The 20600-nt window shown below is 30.8% G+C and overlaps 3 protein-coding genes across 3 annotated transcripts; 2 read left to right on the forward strand and 1 right to left on the reverse strand.

Annotated features, from left to right (window-relative positions):
* Positions 1–246: 246 nt before the first annotated feature.
* On the reverse strand, positions 247–3038 carry LOC121230864 (gibberellin 2-beta-dioxygenase). The gene is made up of 3 exons (XM_041116370.1): positions 2547–3038; positions 1420–1768; positions 247–797 (listed from the first exon to the last, which is right to left on the reverse strand). The coding sequence occupies exons 1-3, from the start codon at positions 2948–2950 to the stop codon at positions 531–533; spliced, it is 1020 nt and encodes a 339-aa protein (XP_040972304.1). The 5' UTR covers positions 2951–3038; the 3' UTR covers positions 247–530.
* A 7339-nt stretch (positions 3039–10377) lies between these two features.
* On the forward strand, positions 10378–12896 carry LOC121230580 (uncharacterized). Its single transcript, XM_041115495.1, has 4 exons — positions 10378–10521; positions 11492–11644; positions 12531–12600; positions 12835–12896. The coding sequence occupies exons 1-4, from the start codon at positions 10378–10380 to the stop codon at positions 12894–12896; spliced, it is 429 nt and encodes a 142-aa protein (XP_040971429.1).
* A 1616-nt stretch (positions 12897–14512) lies between these two features.
* LOC121230865 (mannosyl-oligosaccharide 1,2-alpha-mannosidase MNS3) lies at positions 14513–20462 on the forward strand. The gene is made up of 7 exons (XM_041116371.1): positions 14513–14718; positions 15264–16222; positions 17196–17457; positions 18691–18888; positions 19010–19158; positions 19260–20101; positions 20183–20462. The coding sequence occupies exons 1-6, from the start codon at positions 14641–14643 to the stop codon at positions 19546–19548; spliced, it is 1935 nt and encodes a 644-aa protein (XP_040972305.1). The 5' UTR covers positions 14513–14640; the 3' UTR covers positions 19549–20101; positions 20183–20462.
* The last annotated feature ends 138 nt before the right edge of the window (positions 20463–20600 follow it).

The following is a 20600-nucleotide window of genomic DNA, read 5'->3' on the forward strand; positions in this document are numbered from 1 at the left end:
TTAACAATTGGATTTGAAGTTTGAAATCTGAAAAATGAAGAGATTAAATTCCTGGAAATAAAGGTATAATGATAAAATTCCAAATTTGTGTTAAATTTGGATTACAACGTTCTGTTAGTTATTTTGCTACTAATTGAGTACTTTTTTTTATTTCAAAATGTCACACTAATTAATTCAACAAAAAAAACACTAATTATGTTAACAATTGGATTTAGGGTTTGAAATCCGAAAAGTGGAGAGACTGAATTCCTAAAAATAAAAGTACAATGACTAAATTTTAAATTTATAAAGATTACAAGGACTTACATTATATTTGAACCAAAATATAATTAATAAAGTTTGCATTGATAGTAGAGAAGGGTAGAGATTTGTCACATTTAATATAGAAAAAGAAAACCAAAAGACCTATTTGCTTATCACCTAAGGCAAGTAGAGTCAAACCTTTTGACGACTTTTTTTTCTTTTAAACTTTGACAAAATTTAAAAAAAAAACCCTAAGTTTTTAAAGCTAAGAAAAAGGGGGGGGGGGTTCATTCAATGGCTTGCACTTGGTGTGTTTTTTTCTCAAACAACCCAAGCCTATAGTCAGCCAACCTTGACTTATATGCTGAAGTCTTGTATTCCCACCATGTGAACTCTTTGTATAAGCTTTCTTCTTGTTTTCCCATTAGTGAAGTTAAAGGTACTATCTTTTCACTTAAAGGTGGTCCTCCAAAATATATCATTGAAACCCTTGATTTGTGTGAATTTGCCAATACTCTATGCCTCACACTTTTGAACCTCCCATTTGTCATCACCTGGAAAAAAAAATCCATAAATTATTAATCAAGTGGATTACAATTGATAAGGTTTGAAACCCCAAAATTTATATGTACAAGATTAGGGTATTATTTAAAAGTCTAAAAAAAGATTAATCATTAGTAAGATTTGAACCTTGACTCTATTCCAAGTCGAGTCCGATTATATCTTAAACAGGATGAAACAAATACTTAGCTTAAAAGGTACCAAGTTCCTTACCATTCTATCCAACAAGTATTGGTATAGTAAAAAAAAAAGATTAACAATAGTACTTAAATATCACCTACTAAATGGATTATTAGTAAGACTCGAACTTTAGTTCTATTTCATATATTAAACAGGATGAAATCTCTCTCAATATTTTTTTCTTCGTTTACAAAACTCAAAACAAGACTTTACTTGGTCCAATGGTGTCAATAAAATTTCCATGTCAAACTTTGATTCTATTCTAAGATAAGTCATAGGATGAGATCTCTCTCAACACTTATTTTCTCCATTCGCATGACTCAAAACCAATACTTCATTTAAAAGGTATCGAGTTTCACACCGCTCTCGGCCCAACAAGCACCGATAAAAAAAATGAAATTTCAAAAAGAATGACATCATTAATATTATGTGTACCTGCAAAGCATCACCAACGTTGATGAAAAAGGAAGTTTCATCAGGTGGGACAGAAACCCAAACCCCATCTTTCAGACAAATTTGCAAACCAGATGTGCTGTTGGATCTTAAGACAGAGATTATTTGAGGGTCAGTGTGTTCCCCAAACCCAACCAAATCTCTGCCACTCAATGCCTGTAATTCAGGGCATGGTGGATAATGGTTTAGCCTAAAGCATGAATCACTATTCTCATCCTTTAACAGCTTGCTCAATGTATCCCTTGGTTCAATTTTCAGACCATCTGCTATTAGTTCCAATACTTCACATGCCATTAGCTTCACTGCTTCAATATACTCCTTTACAGCTGACCTGAGTCATCAATCAAAATAGTAAAAAGAATTACTCATATTTTAAAAAAGGTAAAATTTCAGTTTTGATCCCTCTACTATGCTCAAATTAAAAAAATAGTCTTTTAATTTAATAGCCTATTGTTATGATATTACTGGTCATCGAAATAGTTGACAGTGTCAACTCTTTGGACTAATAAAAAAGCTAAATTATATCAAGTATAAAGATAAATCTCAAACTTAAGTATAGTAGAGGGACCAAAATCAAAATTTGACCAAAACTTTTGCTTTTTATATTTATTTTATAATATTAGAAGAGAAAAGAAATCTACATTAGCAATTTAATAGTAGCAACTATTTGGACTAAATAATGGTATTATAGAAATAGAAAGACTAGGTTATACCAAGTATAAAGATAAAACTCAAATTTAAGTATGGTCTAGGGACCAGAATCAAAATTTTACCAAAACATTTGCATTTGTAGAAGTATTTTATAATATTATAAGGGGGAAAATCTATGTTAGCAATTTAATTGAAATTGAAATAGTTAACCGTATGAATTATTTCGATGGATATTATAAAAATAGAAAAAATAAATTAAATTTAAATATAATAAAGGGACTAAATTTAAATTTTGACTAAAACTTTTCCTTATAAAGGGAAAATTCTAAAAAATAGTTAAATGTGTAGACTATTTCAACTAATTAATGACATTATAAGAAAAGTTAAATTATACCAATAGACGGACCGAAATTGAAATTTGACCAAAAACTTTTGCTTCTATAAAAAAAATATTTTACCAGAAAATTTCTGGGGTTTCCCGGAAAACAGTGAGGGTTTTAAGAGAAGTGACTTGAGGATTGGTATTGAGAAGAAGATATTCAATCCAACCAACATCACCATTGCTTCCAATCCTTTTGCTACCATAACCAAAAGGATCTGGTGGACCAGCTTTATCTTTTTCGGATTGAGGAAGATTAAAAAACTCCAAAGCTTGAGCTTCCAATTTAGCTATAAACTCCATTGGAACACTGTGATTCACCACCTTGAAGAACCCATATTCTTCACAAGCTTTCATTATGTGAGTTTTCGATTCGAGGTCTTTCAAGTTTATCGACGGTATGGAGTCGAGAACGGTGGCGGGTTTACGTGTTTCGATCGATGAACAATGGTTCAACGTCGAAAGATTGGATTGAACCACCATGGTGGTGTTTGAAAAGAAAGCACAAGAAATAACACAAGAAAAAGTTGTGGATGGAGTGTGTTTTGGGAGGGCATTTGGAAGGGGTATTTAAAATGGAAAAAGAGATGGTGGTGACGGTTTTGGTAATGCACAAACAGGGAAAAAGAGAGGGCTAAAGGCGTTACTAACTATAGTGTGTAGCAATTTGGCGTTATGTGGGGTTTTTTATTATTAAATATTTTTCAATGTATTTGTCGGAACGAGTTCAACAATTAATTTTTCGTATTCTGTAGACCCATTAAAGAGGTAGATGCTAGTCACGAGTTTTAAAGCTACTCCATACCCAGGATTAAGATCAAACCCTCGACCACTGATTAATGTAAGAGTGACTCTTGTTATCTTATTTAACTCCTGTGATTCTTTGTGAAAATTTTTGGTAACTATGATAATTGAAATTGTGAATTTTGAATATTTAATTGAAATTAAATAAAAAAGTTAAATTTTGTTATCAGTCCTTATACTATGCATTAATTATAGATTTAATCTTTGTATATTTCGAATTGATCAACTTAAGTCTAAATTTTAAAATATCAATCATGACCCAAATGGTAGCTTTTAAATTCGTTTGATTAAAATCTAATATTAGTAATGTACTATGTGTAAAGTTGTAGATTTAGTCTATGCTCTCTAATTCGATCATATTCTTATATTTTATGCTTTTCAAATTTCATTTTTTATGCAAATGACAATCGTTATTCCATTATCTGGCTTTTTGTAAGTAATATGTGAAAATAACAAACTATCATGACATTACAAGTGTGATAATATATTTTTTGCATAAGATCTTGGTAATAACATAACTTAATGAATTAATAGCTACTATTTGGTTAGAACTGTAATTTCAAATTTTTAAAAGTACAAGGATAGAAAGTGACCAAATCAAAGTATAATGATTAAATCCATAACGTAAGTATAATATATATACTATTAGAACAATTTAGCCAAAAAGAAACTGTCGTTATAAGGAAAAAGTAACATTTTAGTCCCTGAATTTGTTAACATTTTTTTCATTTTTGTCCCAAACCTTTTTTCGTCTACATTAATCCCAAAACTTAGCAGCTTTTCTCAACTTGATCTCTAAACATAGATTTCGTTAAATATGATGACGTGACATCTGAATATTTCTTTAGATTATATTTTTTAATTTTTAGGTGATGACGTAGCACAATCTAAGAATGTCATATCATCACAACTTAATGAAATCCTAACTCAGGGACCAAATTAGGAAAAGTTATCAAGTTTTAGGACTAATGTAGATAAAAAATTATAGGACCAAATTGAAAAAGTCACAAATTCCAGAGACTAAATATTGTTTTATCCCAAATAGCAATGACAATATATATTTATACAAATGAAAAATATATATTAAACATTGTTAAGTGATTATGATTAACTACTAAGTATTGGGAATACCAGTAAGGCACGCTGCACTCTGAATGAGAGAATGCAAGTTTGAACCCAGAAGATGGCATTGTTGGAAGAATAGTCATAAACCCCAAACATATATCGACACCAATTGTATCTATGCCTAAGCTTGCAAAAGTCGACATCAATTGTTTATTTCGTCGATATTAAAAAGGGTTGCTTTTTCCTAAAACTGCACCCAACAATTGGTGGAATAACTAAAGCATATCAATTACATTATCTCTTGTTACTAGTTTTTCATCGATTGGAAAGTCCCTTACTAGTTATCTCTGGTCTCCATCTTTCAACTAAGGTGGCAAGCAAGTCCAAACACGATTTTGAAGCGGGCATTCTAGATATTGTTATGAAATCAATCCTCCGTAAGTGGTTTTCAATATATGAATATGATTTTTCAAATTTAAGATCCTGTTGGGATTGAACTGTTCAATTTTTTTTCCCATTAAAAATAATAAAAGAATAATATTTATTTACTATAGTCTACATAGAATTTCATAGCTAATAACAACAAAATTAAATAGCAGAGGTGGTAATTTTTCTTTGTTCATGGCTCGAGGAGCTATGTGTTCAAGCTGAAACTAAATGCGACCATTTTACCTACAAGTTGAAGTTGGAATGGAATAGTAGATAATTTAGAGTTTTTATAGGGAATGGTGTCGACTGTCAACGCATCAAAGGCTTGATCATAGATTGGGCTGTTGAAGGCTTGCTTAAAAAGTGAAAGGGTTTGGATAAAAAATGAGGCTCATTTATGGGCCGTGCTCGAGTAAGCTTTTTTAGCTCAGGTCCAGCTCGAATTTGCAAAAAAAAAATGTTGCTTTTTGTTGTTGTTTTATCATTGTTCGGTATCGTTTCGCTATTATATTGCTACTATTTTGTTGTTGTTGTTTAGATATTGTATAATTCTTGTTTTATTGTTAATTTTACTACTATTTTAGATGCATTTGCTTGTTAAATTGCATTTATCTTAGTGTTATTTAAGTATAAATAATTTTTAAATTTATTTTAAATTTATTGGGAAATTTTTATTTTAATGTTTTTATTGTATTTGATATGTTATATTTTTTAAATTTGTTTTACATTTTTATTCGGACTGGATTTGGACAAAGTTTTAGACTCATTTTTAGGCTTGGGTCAAACCCAAATCTTGAAAACTAGCATAAAATTCTATTGAGGCTTGACCCAAACTCGACCTAGCCATGACGACCTCTAAATTGGGGGGACTAGCATGGACAATAAATTCTCAAATCAATGTCATTGTTGATCTTTGAAACCTAAGTTGAATACAATGAGACCTCGACACGATATATTTACTTTTCAGTGTTTCAAAGATCAAGAAGCATGAATCTATGAAGAATTAGAACCAATCAGATCTTGACACTCATGAATATCGAAACGTTCCTTAAAAAATATATATTTTAAAAAATAATCTCAAAACACACTTATTTTAAGAATTAATTTTAAAAAACATAATGTTCTAATAAATAAAACCCTAATATGTTCAATAAAGAAATAAAACCATAATAATTCAAAGGTTAAAATATGTCATAAGTTCTTGTATTCTTTATTAATTTAAAATTTAGTCCTTATATTTTTATTTCTGGGAATTTAGTCTTTTTACTTTTCATTTTTCCAGTTACATTATTACCAAGTGAGATTTTTTTTTATTTCAAAATGTTACACCTACAAATTTAATAAAAAAAATTAACATTGTTATTAATTGGGCTTGAACTTTGAAATTTGAAAAGTAAATGGACAAAATTCCTGAAAATAAAAGTATAAGGATTAAATTTCAAATTTATAAAGAGTACACGAAGATATATGAAATATTTTAACTTAATTCCGAATTATATAACTTTTGATTATTCAAACTGAATTTATTATCATTTAGCAAATGAAATGAAATCAATAATATTTTTAAAATTGCTAATTTAGTCCTCCAACTTTTTTTTAATCACTTGATTATGAAGAATCACAATTTAACCAATAATATTTTTTAAAAAATTTCTCACTTAATTATTGAAGGATAACGATGGATGACTTAGTAATTGATGTATCATATTTCATAATCATATGATTTTGATAGATCATTCAATATGCACGTGTAAAATTGATAATCGAAATATATTTGGACCAAAATCAAAATAAATCTAAATTAGGCCCACACATTACGGAATTCAAATTAGAATGAAATTTGGATTTGGAATCCCCACATTTTATTTATCATGGTGTGACTCGAATATGAACACTTAAGATTTCAACACCTCAACTATTGTCAACATTGTTAATACATCGTTGACCTTAAAAGAAAGGCATAATGATATATTTAGCCATCAACGCTTCTATCTTCTGTCAGTTTGGCCCTTATTTTTATTAAATTTGACCACTAACCTTTTGAAAACTGTCAAATCATTTTTTTTATGAAAATGATGACTAAAACATTAATTATTTTAATGATATTGGCGTGACGGTCCACATGTACTTTATGCTAACATAATCCTATTTGTCATATATGCCACGTCGAAAAATAATTTTAAAAATATTAATATATATATAATATTCATAAAAATTTTAAAAATTAGTATGAAGTACATGCGGATTGCCTGGGGGACTGCTATGTTTAAAAAATTTAACGTTTTAATTATTATTTCCATTTAAAAAACAACAATTCGATATTTTTTAAAAGTTGATCAAATTTGACTCTTTTTAAAAAATTGAGGGCCAAATTTAACTCAAATAAAGAATAAAAACCAGATTAACAAAATTGTAAACATTTAGTCCTAAACTGAAATTTGCGCCATCATTTACATAAACAATGTGAAAATTATTTTTCTAATAAAATAAAAAATAGAAATTAAATATTTAAAAATGATTTTTTTTATTTGGAAAATTATGGGACATAGTGACATATTCCAAACAACTTAGAAATAAACATATTTGTGGTCAAACAAAGGTAAAGACAGGTATTTCTTGGAATATCGTTACTAATTATTGAAAGAGGTGAGATTAATGATCATTAGCGACGAAATAATAAGGCCGACGTTTCTAAGAAATTATAACTTTGAAAGATATGGTTCATTATTTGTCACATTAATAAAGACAAAGTGGTGGCATTGGGGATTAAAAAAGGATTTAAGCCTTAAAAAGTATGAAAATGGAGGAATGTTGAAGGGGTCCACTTTTTTCGGAGAAGTTTTCGAAGTGTTGTTCGTCGGGTACATGATTGGTCCATTAATAATTGAAAGTATTGTCCATATGTTGGGGTTTTGTCTATTGTAGCCCAAGTGATATCATGGTTGTAGGTAAGGGCCTTATAAGGTTCTGGTTGGTGGTTTGAGTCCCTCTTAACTCAGGTAGCTCTATTATTATTCACACGTCATATACTGATAAATCTCGTGTTTTACAGGTACTACCAACCGAGGCACGCCAGGCTATGTGAACCAGGCATGAGAATAATACCATTGGTTGTTAAGGGATCAATCGATTGCCCAACGGACAACATTTTGAGTCTAATTTTGAATTCCATCCCCTCTATCTATTTTTAAACTGCTAGAACTTGATCCTTATACTTTAGAAAAACTGGAAAAGTAGTCCAATTAGGTAACATGGTTGAACATTGTCATTAAATTGATGACATAGGAATCAATAGTTCAATAATTTAAGCTCAACAATTTAATGCAATGAATTAGCAATTGGATTAAATTCTTATTTTGTAAATTAGTAAGGGGATCAGGTTATAAAAAGTTAAAGTACATGGACTAACTTCTTAGTTTTCTTATATTAGAAGGATGAAATTCAAAGTTAAACCAAAAATAAAAGGTATAATGATAAATTGATTATGATGATCCATTTTTATTTTGATTATTATTATCCCATTACTATTCTTAGCCTTGTATTAGATGACCCTTTTAATTTCTTTTTATAATTAAAATATCATTTATATTTATTTTACGATTCATGAAAACTCGAGATTCGTGCTCACTCCTCCTAATAATATCATATCCTAAGTTATAAACCCTATTTTAATTTGATGCACTAATAATAAATTTTCCTTTTTGTCATAAAAAAAAGGGAAAAAAAAGACAAATGCAAGAACTATAAACTTAGGGGTGCAATTGATAAACTCGAAAAAAAGGCTATATTTTTGTATTTTTAACTTCTAATAGGGGTCAAAAATATAATTTTTTATTTAATAAAGAAATTAAAAAGGATTAAAAGGCTGGGATTTGAGCTCAATTCAAAATTTAAGACTTAGTTCGAGCTTAATCTAAGTTTCATTTTTTACGTATGAGATCACTTTATATAAAAATTGAACTAATTGAGCTTGCTGAATTAAACTCGTTTATTTAATAAATAATAATAATTTAAAATTGGCATGAATGGAACATGTTACTCGATCCACAAGTGATGATGACACGTTGCTAATCCAAATGTTACGGAGCTAGACCTTTCGTCTCGCTAATCGAAAGGCGTTAGGCGATTTTTTTGCTCCGAATTTGCCTAAGTTAGCCTAACTCTCGCAAAAGTGTGAATTTTCGTAGAAATTCTATAAGGCGCCAAAAATATAGCGGGATCACATGAAGTTAAATTATTAAAATATTTTTATTTATATTTACTATTTTAAATGTATTTAAAATTTTTGAATTAATTAAATTTAAAAATTTAGAAATTCTCATTAAACTTTATAATCTTTTTCATGTACTAGAAATTACAAGAATATTAAAAATAAATAAATAAATTATAAATATAGTTATTTGGTAAGAAATCTTGTATCATAAAGTTTCAAAAAAGGGCTAATCTCATGAGAAGGGTAAGGAATATTTTAGGTTTTCCCTTGAGCTTAAGTTGATTCCAAGAATGTATATTAGTTTTTCATTGCTTGGGATTCTCTAAATCAATAATTTGTTTATTTTAAAAATATATACGTCTATGATAAAGTCTTCATCCGAGTCTAATCTTGTTCGAGTTGGAGATGTATTCAGATGGTATTCAATTAAAACCCTCTAACAAGAATGACTCATATTTGAACTCAGTCCAAACGCCTTGGAAAAATGTCCACTATTGTTTCTCCAACCATTTATTGATATACACAGTCGATATTTAATACACTACTAGTGAAAATAAATTAATAAAAATTTATTTCATACACCAGAAATGAAATTTAAAAACACCACAAACAAGGTTAAATGGGTGACACTTACCACTTTGGTGCGGTAAAATAATAAAATATATATTTTTTAAAAAGACATATAACAATATTTAAACCTTGTTTATCTATATAAGAAGTCAAATATATTGTAAGTAAAAGTACTATAGATGCCCTTGTATTAGGAGTCGAATTGCATTTTGTCTTGTCTATTAAAAAAATAGGCCAATTAATCCCTATATATTAGATCAAAGAGTAAAGTGATCATTCTATTAAAACTTTCAGCCATTTTTACTGTAAAAAACTGGTTTCTTTATGTCAGCATGAGATACACGTGGCACGCCATGTATCACTATTTGGTTATTCTGTTAGTCATGTCTTTAGTTTTTGATATAATGTACAATAACTAATTTGTCCATCTTTTAAGTAGAGAAGACAAAATACAATACCATAGTACACAATACATCTCTCTAGATATGTATGCATATTGTGTTTCCCCTTCATGCAAGCTAGAAATCAAGATAATTTGACCACCTTATATGGCCACTTAATTTTCATAATCCTCTTCAACATTTCATTAAGCTTTGACATTAGAGGGAAAAAAAAAACCCATTATTTTCCCTAGTTAAGGTCTGGTATGGCGAACTCGGTTAAGAACATGAACATGGAAGAGAGCAACTATAGAACAATAGCTATTGTAGCAACGACACCTTTCATCGTCATCGGAGGAATTTGCATTGGGTGGAAATATGTGAGCCGTGCATGGAACAATTAAAAAACCGATCATCGGCGGCAGCAAAAGATACCGAGATCCATTTCCATGGCGGCCATCCATGGCGGAAAGCTAGCTTTGGACAGATTGGTTAATTATGGCAAGCAGCAACCAACAACACAAAGTGGTGATGATGTAGAACAGCTAAAGACTCTTCTTGAAAATGAACAACCCAATTACAACGAACTTCAGGTTCTTCTTCTTCTTTTTTCTGTTTTTTTTAAATGATACAATTAAAAATATTATATATTTGAGATTGCCATATGATTTAGGATGGTTGATTTTGATATCAACTTGAAAGCTAACTCGATTTGATCATAAAAAATTCAGGGGAAAGTTAAAATATTGTTTAGAAGGGTAAGAATGAATAATAAATTGGGGGTAAACTATAAATTTATAATTATATTAATTTGTAATTGTATGAATTTTATAAGGACTAAAAAGATAATTTTACTATGTTGGGGGCAATGATTAGAATCCAGGAGCACCTGAATCTAGAATGACTTATAGTCAAAATGAATCAAACTAGTAACCCCAAGTAGGGATGAAGTTGTAAAAATTTTTTTAGAGGGCGAAATTGGTATAATAAAGTTTAATGCAATTTTATAGCTGTGTTACTGTAAATTTTACAATTTTTCTAGGGTTTAGTCTACAAGATTTTCATTTTCAAAGGGTTAGAATCGAATTTTAAATATTTATGGGAGCCAAAATATGATTTTATCAATGGATTAACTTAAAATTTTGTTATTTTAAAAGGACTAAAGAAAAAAAATTTCATTTTACTAGGCCAAACCCTTTACTTGCTCCTATTGATACCGCCCCTAACCCAAATAACTTACACTCGAGTGTCAAACTTAAAATGACTTGATTCGAAAAACTAAAAATGAACCAAACAAATAACCTCAAATAACTCAAACTCAAATGTCAACCTTGCTCTTTTTTTCTTTTTCTTTTTTTTTTTTACATAATGTCTAAAACTATCTATAGCCCTTTCCAACCTACAAATAGAAGGATAATGCGCTTCAGTGCACTCGAACTCACGTATTCCTGTATTGAGAATAATACTCGTGTCAATCAAATTAAGACTCGATCCACATTTAAATGTAAAGTTTTATGAAAGATATGAGTTTAAATATATTTTTTCTTGTTTGAGTTTCAAAAGCAAGTTATTGGAAGACTAGAGATGAACAGAAGAGAAGATGAAGCAATAAAAATATTGAAAAAAGCAATGAAGAAGAAAAAGGCACAAATGAAGCCCAATTCAAATGAAGCTAATGAGATTGGATTATTGCTTGCTGAAATGTACATCTACAAGGTTTGTTCCTTATAATTCTTTAGCTTTAATTAGACTTATTTATGAGCCGAGCCAGATGATATCTTGAACAAAAATTTTTAGTTTAAGCTCGATTTTAACTCAATTCATCTATAAAATTTATTTTACTGTTTAAAAATCAATAAAATATTTAAAATATATTTTAGATTAATATTATATATTTATAATTAAATTTATTTTTAAAATTTTTTATTATTTAAATTAAATTTGAGTCGGGCTAAGATAGAAACCCTTGTCCAAGCTGGGCCCAAATAGGGTTGGACCTGTAGGGCATCAATCTGTTTTACTCATGGACAAGTCTAGTTTTAATTCTAATTTATAATTATTGCAAGTTTAGATAGATACGAATATTCAATTTATTTATTTTTTACAAATTCAAATGTTACTTATTTGAATATTTTAATTATTGTCCTTAGTAGTGTTATTGGAATCGGACAGGACTGATTAGTCAAACCGATTGGACTTAGAATCGATGACATATTGGTTCAGACAAAAGGGTTGAATCGATTTCTAAACGAATAGTTTGGAAATAGAAAAAAAAAATCGAGACAAAAAACCGATGGTTGAACCGGTTTCATATGTTTGTATTTTATTATTTTAAAATTATTTATTTATTATTGTTGGATAAAAAGTCAAACTAATTGAATTGAAAATCAACTAGTTTAACCATCAATTCGATTTTTAAAACATTAATCCGTAGTAGATTTAAAGCATACACAAATTTTAATCATTGGATATCCATTATCTAAATCTACTTTATATTTGTCGATAATAAGTTCGGATATTCATTATCTAAATTTATTTTTTGTGTGTGTGAATATATTCGGATTCGGATATTTAAATCCATTTTTTGGTTTATCTTTTGCAGGGAGATGTTAAAAAGGCTTCGAAATGCTTAGCAAAAGTAGGGGCTTCTGATGCAAAACTTTCTCTTATAGGTAACATTGCAAATCAATTTATTTATTATTTTTTTCGAGTGTTAGTATTATATGGAAATATTTATATTTTGGTCCCTTTATTATACTTAATTTTAAAATTTAGTCTTTATACTTTGATATGTTATAATTCAATCATCTACTTTTATAATGTCATAACTCATAAGTTAATCTAAATAGACGGACCAAAACTGAAATTTGACCAAAAAACTTAGTTGCAAAACATATTATTTTCAGGCTATTATTTCCATGATGGATCAAAAGGAACAAGATGCCATTCAACATTGGGAAACCTTTAAAGAAATTCAAAACCAAACAATCCCACCAAGTTTCAATGAAGAAGAATTCACTGAGTTTAAGAATGCAGTCTATCTACTCAAACAAGACATTGATGCTGCTGCAACACAACTCAAAAAACAATAAATCTACCAAAGCTTCATTGATGTATGTATGTATGTATGCATGTAGTTTGTTTATTCTTATAAAGAAAATATTGCTTTGTATTCCTTAATTATTTCTTTGAATGCATAAGAAAATAATGTTTTGATGCTTCGTAACGAGGGGTCAGCTACTTCAAGAGAAGTTTTTGAAGTGTTTTTCGTCAGAATGTCAATCGGTCTCACAATAATCAAAAGTATTATTCTTTTGTTGGAGTTTTGTCCCTGGCATTTGTGGAGAGCCATGTATGATTCACGTGAACTCTTACAGGTCGTATCTCTACCAACTGAAGTACCATTGTGAATCGTACACGACTCTTCGTGGAGGTCGAGGACAAAACACCAACAAAGAGATAATACTTTCTATTGTTGAGGAACTAATTAACTACACATCAAATGACTCTTCAAAGACTTCTGCCAAAGGAGCCAACCCCCTTCAACTATACAAACATGTTCTTTTTATCGATATTGTAAGAACTGGTGGTTAAACCGATCAAACCATTAAATTTTTGTTCAACTAATAGAATGGTCACTTTAATTTGTACAAAGTAAAAAATAAGGAAAAATATTTAACAAACCCCCCAAAAAAACCATAAATATCCATTTTATAAATTATAATAAACAAATTTAATAGTATTGATTGAATCAGTAGGACCACCAATTCCATATTTAACCGATTCAACCTATTCGATTATTCTAACAACAATGCCTTTTATTTTTAATTTGAAGAACTTATCCCTATGTTTATTTTATTTAAAAATTAAAATTCAATTAATAATGTATTAACTCACTTCTATTAAATTTAAATGTATTGTCAATATTTAAAATACCAAAAATTTCATTATAGAAATTAAATTGGCATAATGTTAAATTAGCCCTCAATATTTATATCTTTTATCAATTTGATATTTATTATTATTTTTTTAGTTAAATTTAGTCTTGAACTTTTTAAAAAGAGTCAAATTAGACCATCAATATTTAAAAGGAACCAAATTGTTGTGTTTTTTAACAAAATAATTGACTAAAACGTTAAAAATTTAAACATTGCAGCCCGTATGGCAATCCAAAAGGACTTCATGCTATTTTTAAAATTTTTATGAATTATATATATTTTTATTTTTTATAAATTTTAAATTATTTGTTAACATGACATATAAGAAAAATAATGTCATATTAGCATGAGGTATAGATGGACTCTCATGCGGGTTGCTAGGCAAACATCATTAAAAAATTAATATTTTAATCATCATTTTCATTTTGACTTTTTATGGAAAGTTGATGGTCAAATTTAGCAAAAAAAAAAAACCAAATTGACAAAAGATATAAACATTGAGGGTTAAATTGGCATTATGCCAATTAAATTTATAGAAACAAAATCAGAAAGATTAAATTTAAAGAATACAAGGAGTTAACTAAAATTAAACCAAATATAAACGTTTTAACACTTTCTAGCGCGAACCTAGTCCCCCGCCAAAAATAAAATTTTCCATTGCTTTCTCACAATTTCCGTTTATTTCTTTATTTTAAATTTTGCCCGTTAAAATTCCTGATTTAAAACTGATAAATTTAGAAAAAAAGGACAAAATTAGATCAGAGTTTTTCGATCATGTCGAAATCGCTTCCTTATTCTGTGAAAGATGTTCACTATGATAATGCCAAGTTCCGTCACCGATCTTTCTTTAAGGTATTATGATCTCTCTTTCCCTCCATTTTTTTTTATTTGGATTTGTTTCTTAATTTCTCGTTTTCCTTATTGCTTTTCATTTTCCTGAATTGTATTTTTTTTTTCATTTGATGAACTGGAAATTTGTTTCGTTTTAAGTTAGAAATTGCTTTAAGAGGAAGTTAATGACTAAATTATTAGGTTATTGTCGACGATCTGCATATTGATGTGATTTTCATGTGACGTGATTATATTTATGGAAGCGATCAGTGTGAAAGAGATGAAATTAAAAAAAAAAAAGGGATTAGTAAGGACTTTAGCTCGCTGAAAATGAAGAGATGACAATGGATAGTAAAAAGAATTTGAATATCTGATACTATCAATCAAATTTTTTATCGAGATATCTGAATCTGTTTTGGTTTTGGTTCGAACGGTGTCGGATATTTGAATTTGCTTATTATTATTATTATATGGATAATGGATTTGGATATTTGAATCCTACATGAATTTACATACTTACGTGTTTAATTTGAATTTATTATCTATTCTTCTATGTTGTATTCCAGGTGATCACTCAAACATTGTTTACTAGTGATATGAAGCGTGAATGTGTAAGTTATAGTACAGGGAAGTTTTTAGGATTATTTATGATATTTGGCTTAGCATGTCTAATATTGACTCATGCAAGTAAAACACCTTCTGCTACTGATGGACTATCAAAAGGTCTTGAGACAAATGAAGAACACAAGGTAGTTACTGATGTTGGTGTAAGGTTTAAAAAGCTTTTGAGAAGAGCTCCAAGGCTTCCTCCTCGGTTATCAGGGAATGAAAAAGTTAGTTCCGGTATATTTACTGGTAAACCGAATGAGCATGATGAAGAAAAATGGAAAGCTAGACAACGAAATGTAAAGGAGGCTTTTATCCATGCATGGTCTGGCTATAAAAAGTCTGCGATGGGTTACGATGAGCTTTTGCCACTGAGCATGCAGGGATTTGATGGGCTAGGAGGTCTAGGTGCTACTGTTGTAGATTCTCTTGATACTGCCATGATAATGGGTCTTGAGGAAGTTGTTTCTGAAGCGGGATCATGGATTGAGTCAAATCTTTTAGAGAGGATTAGCCAGAAAGGGGATGTTAATTTATTTGAAACCACAATACGGGTCTTAGGTGGTCTGTTGAGTGCTTATCATTTGAGTGGGGGAGATCAAGATATGAACTTAGCAAATACGGGACCAAAACCTACCATTTATCTAGAGATTGCAAAAAATTTGGCTGATCGTCTGCTATCTGCTTTTACTTCTAGTCCAACTCCCATTCCTTACAGTGATGTTCTGCTAAAAAATTCCTCAGCTCATCCAGCCCATAATCTACTGAGTAGTACATCAGAAGTTTCCACTTTACAGCTTGAGTTCAATTACCTCAGTGCAATTTCTGGTGATCCGAAGTATAAAACAGAAGGGATGAAGGTTTTTGCGCATTTCAAAACTCTTCCAAAGGTGGAAGGACTAGTTCCTATCTACATCAGGTATGTTTCTTTTGCATCAAATATTTCGTAATTCCCAAGTCATTGTTACTTAAAACAGCAATGTCATTCTTTATGTCTTACTAGATTTGTAGCCTGCCAAGTTTAGGTTGACAGAAATTTTCTTTTGCTAAGATAACTATTTTTGTCATTTAAACACAGAGGAAAAGAATGTGATAACCTGGTTTTTCATTATGTCATTGCTGTTACCTTTTTTGGATGCTCTAAACATGCAGGATTGCTCTGACATCTGGCTGTCACATCTTTTTGTTTTTAATTAATGTACTTAACTATGCGAAAACAAATTGGCTTAAGTGATGAAATGAGATGTGATTAAATGGACAAAGGAAAACAATGAAGACAGCGAATTACTTAGAGACATTCCATACCATCAACCCCCCCCCCCAAATTGTTATTATTATTTTTGAGTTTGTGCTAAAATTGATTGTCTTATGTAGTCGTCAATTCGATGAAAATTTTATTACGGTCTCTTTCTAGAAGTTCTTGTGAATTGACCTTATGTATTCACAATCAACTTCATGATAAAGGTGAAACAGTTTTTCAGGCTAAATGTGTTCAATTTATCATTTCACATGTAGAATAATTCTTTCTTAGTTGTGAATGATTTACGAGAATGTGTAGGAAAAGGCTGGCTTGATATTTTCCCTTGTTATAGTTGCCTTATCCCTTTATGACTTCCACAAATGTGAACAACGAAAATCTTTAATGGTTGTTCAAATATAAATCTGACTTATTCTTGTATGTAAAGGTGTACCATTCTCTTCGGACTAAATGATTCGAGGTTAATTCCATTTATCATCCATTTATATCATTTTTATACTTATCATCATTGTCTTCTGTCATCATAATATTTATTTAAAGTTATCTAGGCCTGATATTGTCTTAATATGGAATGCAGATCATTCTAGTGAGCATTTATTTATATTCTCTTTGATAATCTTGTTATGAAATGCAGTCCTCATTCTGGTGAATTTATTGGACAAGAAATTAGACTCGGATCTCGAGGTGATAGCTATTATGAGTACCTAATCAAAGTGTGGCTTCAGCTAAGATCTATTCAAGACGGTAATTTCACATATCTGTATGATATGTATGAGGAGGCAATGAGGGGTGTTAGGCACTTGCTTGTTCAAAAAACGGTACCAAATGAATTAGTTTTTGTGGGGGAATTGCCTGGGGGATCCAAAGGTTCTTTCAGTCCAAAAATGGATCACCTGGTATGTAGTGCTTTCTCCACCCTTGAGTTTCTAGGAATACCTTGATAATTGGAAATATTTGGCGTCTGTTTTTTTTTTTTTTTAAAAAGGTGAAAGATATCAAATTTAGTCTCATACTGCCATCCTACTGAAGCATTAGAACATTTTCAAGAATAAGCTTCTGCATTATGTGCTTCTAGGACATATGTCTATTGGCTTGTACAGTTGAGAATGTGAGTACACTTTCCTTTTTTTTAATTTGAAGAATCGTTATAGTTGTGTTCGGAAAATTAGGACTTTGGTCTCTACATATCCAATATTGTGAAATTCGTATTTGATGTTCTTTTTATTTCTTTTCTCTATTCCTCTTATCTGTTCCCAGAACAGCCCAATGTCCTCTAATATTTATTTCTGAGAATTTTTCTTTCAGATACTTTAATGTGCCTTCTAAGTTCTGCTTCAACGAAGTTTCCTTTTGATAACATTTTCATATACCACTCGATAATATTCAGCAGAATCGAGTAGAAATTTAATTGCTGTGGGCTCCCTGATACCCTCTTTCAATTTTCTTTTGGGCAATTTAAATGAGCTAGAGGAAACAGAAATGCAGGCTGAAAAAACCGATGTTCTTTATCCGAACTTTATTAGGTGGTTATAATCCTTGTGACAATTTTTTTCTCTTCCTCGAAAATAAATTTGCCAGTTGCTTACTTAAACAAGCTTAGCTGGTATCTTAGATGCATAAAAGTGAAGCCCGTTCTTTGATCTATCCTATGGGATCAACAAGAGGTCTCCTTGGTCCATTCCATAACCTTTATTTACCAGTGAGGTCAAACTTTGATCCTGTTTCCTTGGCACAAAAACGTGTTGGCTTTACCATCAAAACTAGGCTATTAGCTCACTCTGCCAAAGCAGTAGTTTTCTGTATATCAGAGTTTATTTCTTTTCAAAAAAAAAATAATGCTGAATAATGACAGGAAGTAGGCTATTGGCCCATACCTTCGAAGGAGTATTCTGTAGAATAACAGTTTGGTTCCATTTAGACCAAACATGCTGAATAGTGCAAAGGAGTTAGTGATTGGAAGAGTTCCTCCCACCACGGTGTTTCTAATCATTATAGCTCTAGTTATTCACTTGCGTGAATTTATAAGTTATATTTTCGTGTTAATCATTGACTCCAATGAAAGCCTCTCTGTTGTCGGATCCTGAAGAACACCCCTCATTGATGTGAAGTATTTTTACTGCACTTGCCAGGTGTGTTTTTTGCCTGGTACCCTCGCACTTGGTGCCACTAAAGGCATCACAAAGGAGAAAGCCATGAAGGACAACCTTCTTACGATTGAAGACTTTGAAAACTTGAAACTCGCAGAAGATTTAGCCAAGACATGTTTCGAGATGTATTCAGTAACTTCCACTGGTCTGGCTCCTGAAATTGCATACTTTCATACTAAGGTTAGATGATTTTGGTTAACCTGTTTGTGAAAATCAGTATAGGATCAAATTAATTTGCATGTGCACCGAAATGGTTCATATTTGCTTATTCATCTACCTATGGCTGCTCCGGTTTCAACAGGACTTTTATGAAGATGGTCTTGGTGGCGGAAATCAGAGTTCAGAATATGTAAATGACATAATAATTAAGTTCAATGATCGTCACAATTTGTTGCGTCCTGAAACTGTTGAATCCTTGTTTGTACTGTATCGTATCACTCAAGATCCAAAGTATGCTCTTTTAGTTCTTTCGTTTCTAGTCTCTCTTTCCCAGTCCAAGAGCGTGTAAACTCTTCTTTTCTTTTTTTTTTACTTAATATCATGCACTGCAGATATCGGGAATGGGGTTGGCAGATCTTTCAGTCATTCGAGAAATACACAAAGGTGGATTCCGGTGGATACACTTCTTTAAACGATGTCACCACACTTCCTCCTCAAAGAAGAGATAAGATGGAGACCTTTTTCCTCGGTGAAACTCTGAAGTATTTGTACTTACTCTTTGGGGATAGCTCTGTTATACCACTCGATAAATTTGTTTTTAACACGGAAGCTCACCCTTTCCCGATTAAAGATGCTATCTATTTAGAGGGAGGCAGTTTCATGATGAAGGGAACCATGTAAGAGCTTTAATGTCTCTTGACATGGCCACTGAATACACTGGCCTTTGACATGGTTTAGTATAGTTTTTTCTTGTTCCAAAAGCAGTCCATGCCTACTTGACCAGGTTCCCGGTTTATCTAGGCTGTGGTTTAACTTACATGTTGTTGATCTACACTTAGACCGGCATTTACGAGACCCACCTAATCATGACCTGATTTTAACGCTTATATCTTCTGATTGACATTTTTTGAGGTTATATGTGGCTGGGGCCACCAATATATCGAGTGAACTATGATCATAGGTAATTGACTTAGTGTAATTGTAATTTCGAGCCCCAAATCAATTGATTCTTTTATTTGTTCATTATCATTGGCATTGCCTGCATCTTTTCACGACTGTCCTTTTTATTATAAGAAAGGTCACGTTGAAACAGATTACGACCATCTCAAACGACATGTACATCATCTATTTCTGTATTCTCAGCTTTAACAACTTCTGTAAATGCGTAGACTCCCAACTTTTCCCCTGCAGTTTCATGTGGTCGTGGATTAAGGAATGGATAAAGCAAAAGCAGGTAATTGTAGTAAAAGTGGTTTTCTGGTATTTTTTTCGGGTATTCGAAGTCCTTTTATAATTGTTTTTCCCATATGTTCAGGTATATTTTCAAGTGCACATTTCTGGTCGGATGTACTAGCCACTCTGAGCCAGCTCTTGTATTCAATCAGTCCGAAGCAACTCTAACCGTCTCCCTCTTTTGCACCAAAAAAGGAGTTGATTGTGACCGGGTAAGTCTTTTGACCTCTGTAGGACTTATCATATATCGAAAAAGACTGGTATGAAATTAGGATGTCACGTCATTTGTATTATTTTTTAATAGTTTAATATCACATCAATTTCTTTTCTACTGAACTCCGGCATTTTCAGTTGGATCATATTGAAATTGAAGAAAAAGAAACTAATGTGACATTAAATTATTAAAATAGAATAAAAGTGACATGACATCCTAATTTCATACGATCCCTCCTCATCATATATTACATATATATATGTTTAATATAACAAGGTATATAGGT

The sequence above is a fragment of the Gossypium hirsutum genome, chromosome A06 (assembly GCF_007990345.1).
Source record: "Gossypium hirsutum isolate 1008001.06 chromosome A06, Gossypium_hirsutum_v2.1, whole genome shotgun sequence".
NCBI classification, from domain to species: Eukaryota; Viridiplantae; Streptophyta; class Magnoliopsida; order Malvales; family Malvaceae; genus Gossypium; species Gossypium hirsutum.

Coding starts and splice junctions, on each gene's coding strand:
- LOC121230865 (XM_041116371.1), top strand. CDS start 14,641: ATGTCGAAATCGCTTCCTTATTCTGTGAAAGATGTTCACTATGATAAT. Junction 18,889..19,009: donor TTGCATACTTTCATACTAAG/GTTAGATGATTT, acceptor CGGTTTCAACAG/GACTTTTATGAAGATGGTCT. Junction 19,159..19,259: donor CGTATCACTCAAGATCCAAA/GTATGCTCTTTT, acceptor CATGCACTGCAG/ATATCGGGAATGGGGTTGGC.
- LOC121230864 (XM_041116370.1), bottom strand. CDS start 2,950: ATGGTGGTTCAATCCAATCTTTCGACGTTGAACCATTGTTCATCGATC. Junction 1,769..2,546: donor GAAACCCCAGAAATTTTCTG/GTAAAATATTTT, acceptor TTGATGACTCAG/GTCAGCTGTAAAGGAGTATA. Junction 798..1,419: donor ACGTTGGTGATGCTTTGCAG/GTACACATAATA, acceptor TTTTTTTTCCAG/GTGATGACAAATGGGAGGTT.
- LOC121230580 (XM_041115495.1), top strand. CDS start 10,378: ATGGCGGCCATCCATGGCGGAAAGCTAGCTTTGGACAGATTGGTTAAT. Junction 11,645..12,530: donor CTGAAATGTACATCTACAAG/GTTTGTTCCTTA, acceptor TATCTTTTGCAG/GGAGATGTTAAAAAGGCTTC. Junction 12,601..12,834: donor TGCAAAACTTTCTCTTATAG/GTAACATTGCAA, acceptor TATTATTTTCAG/GCTATTATTTCCATGATGGA.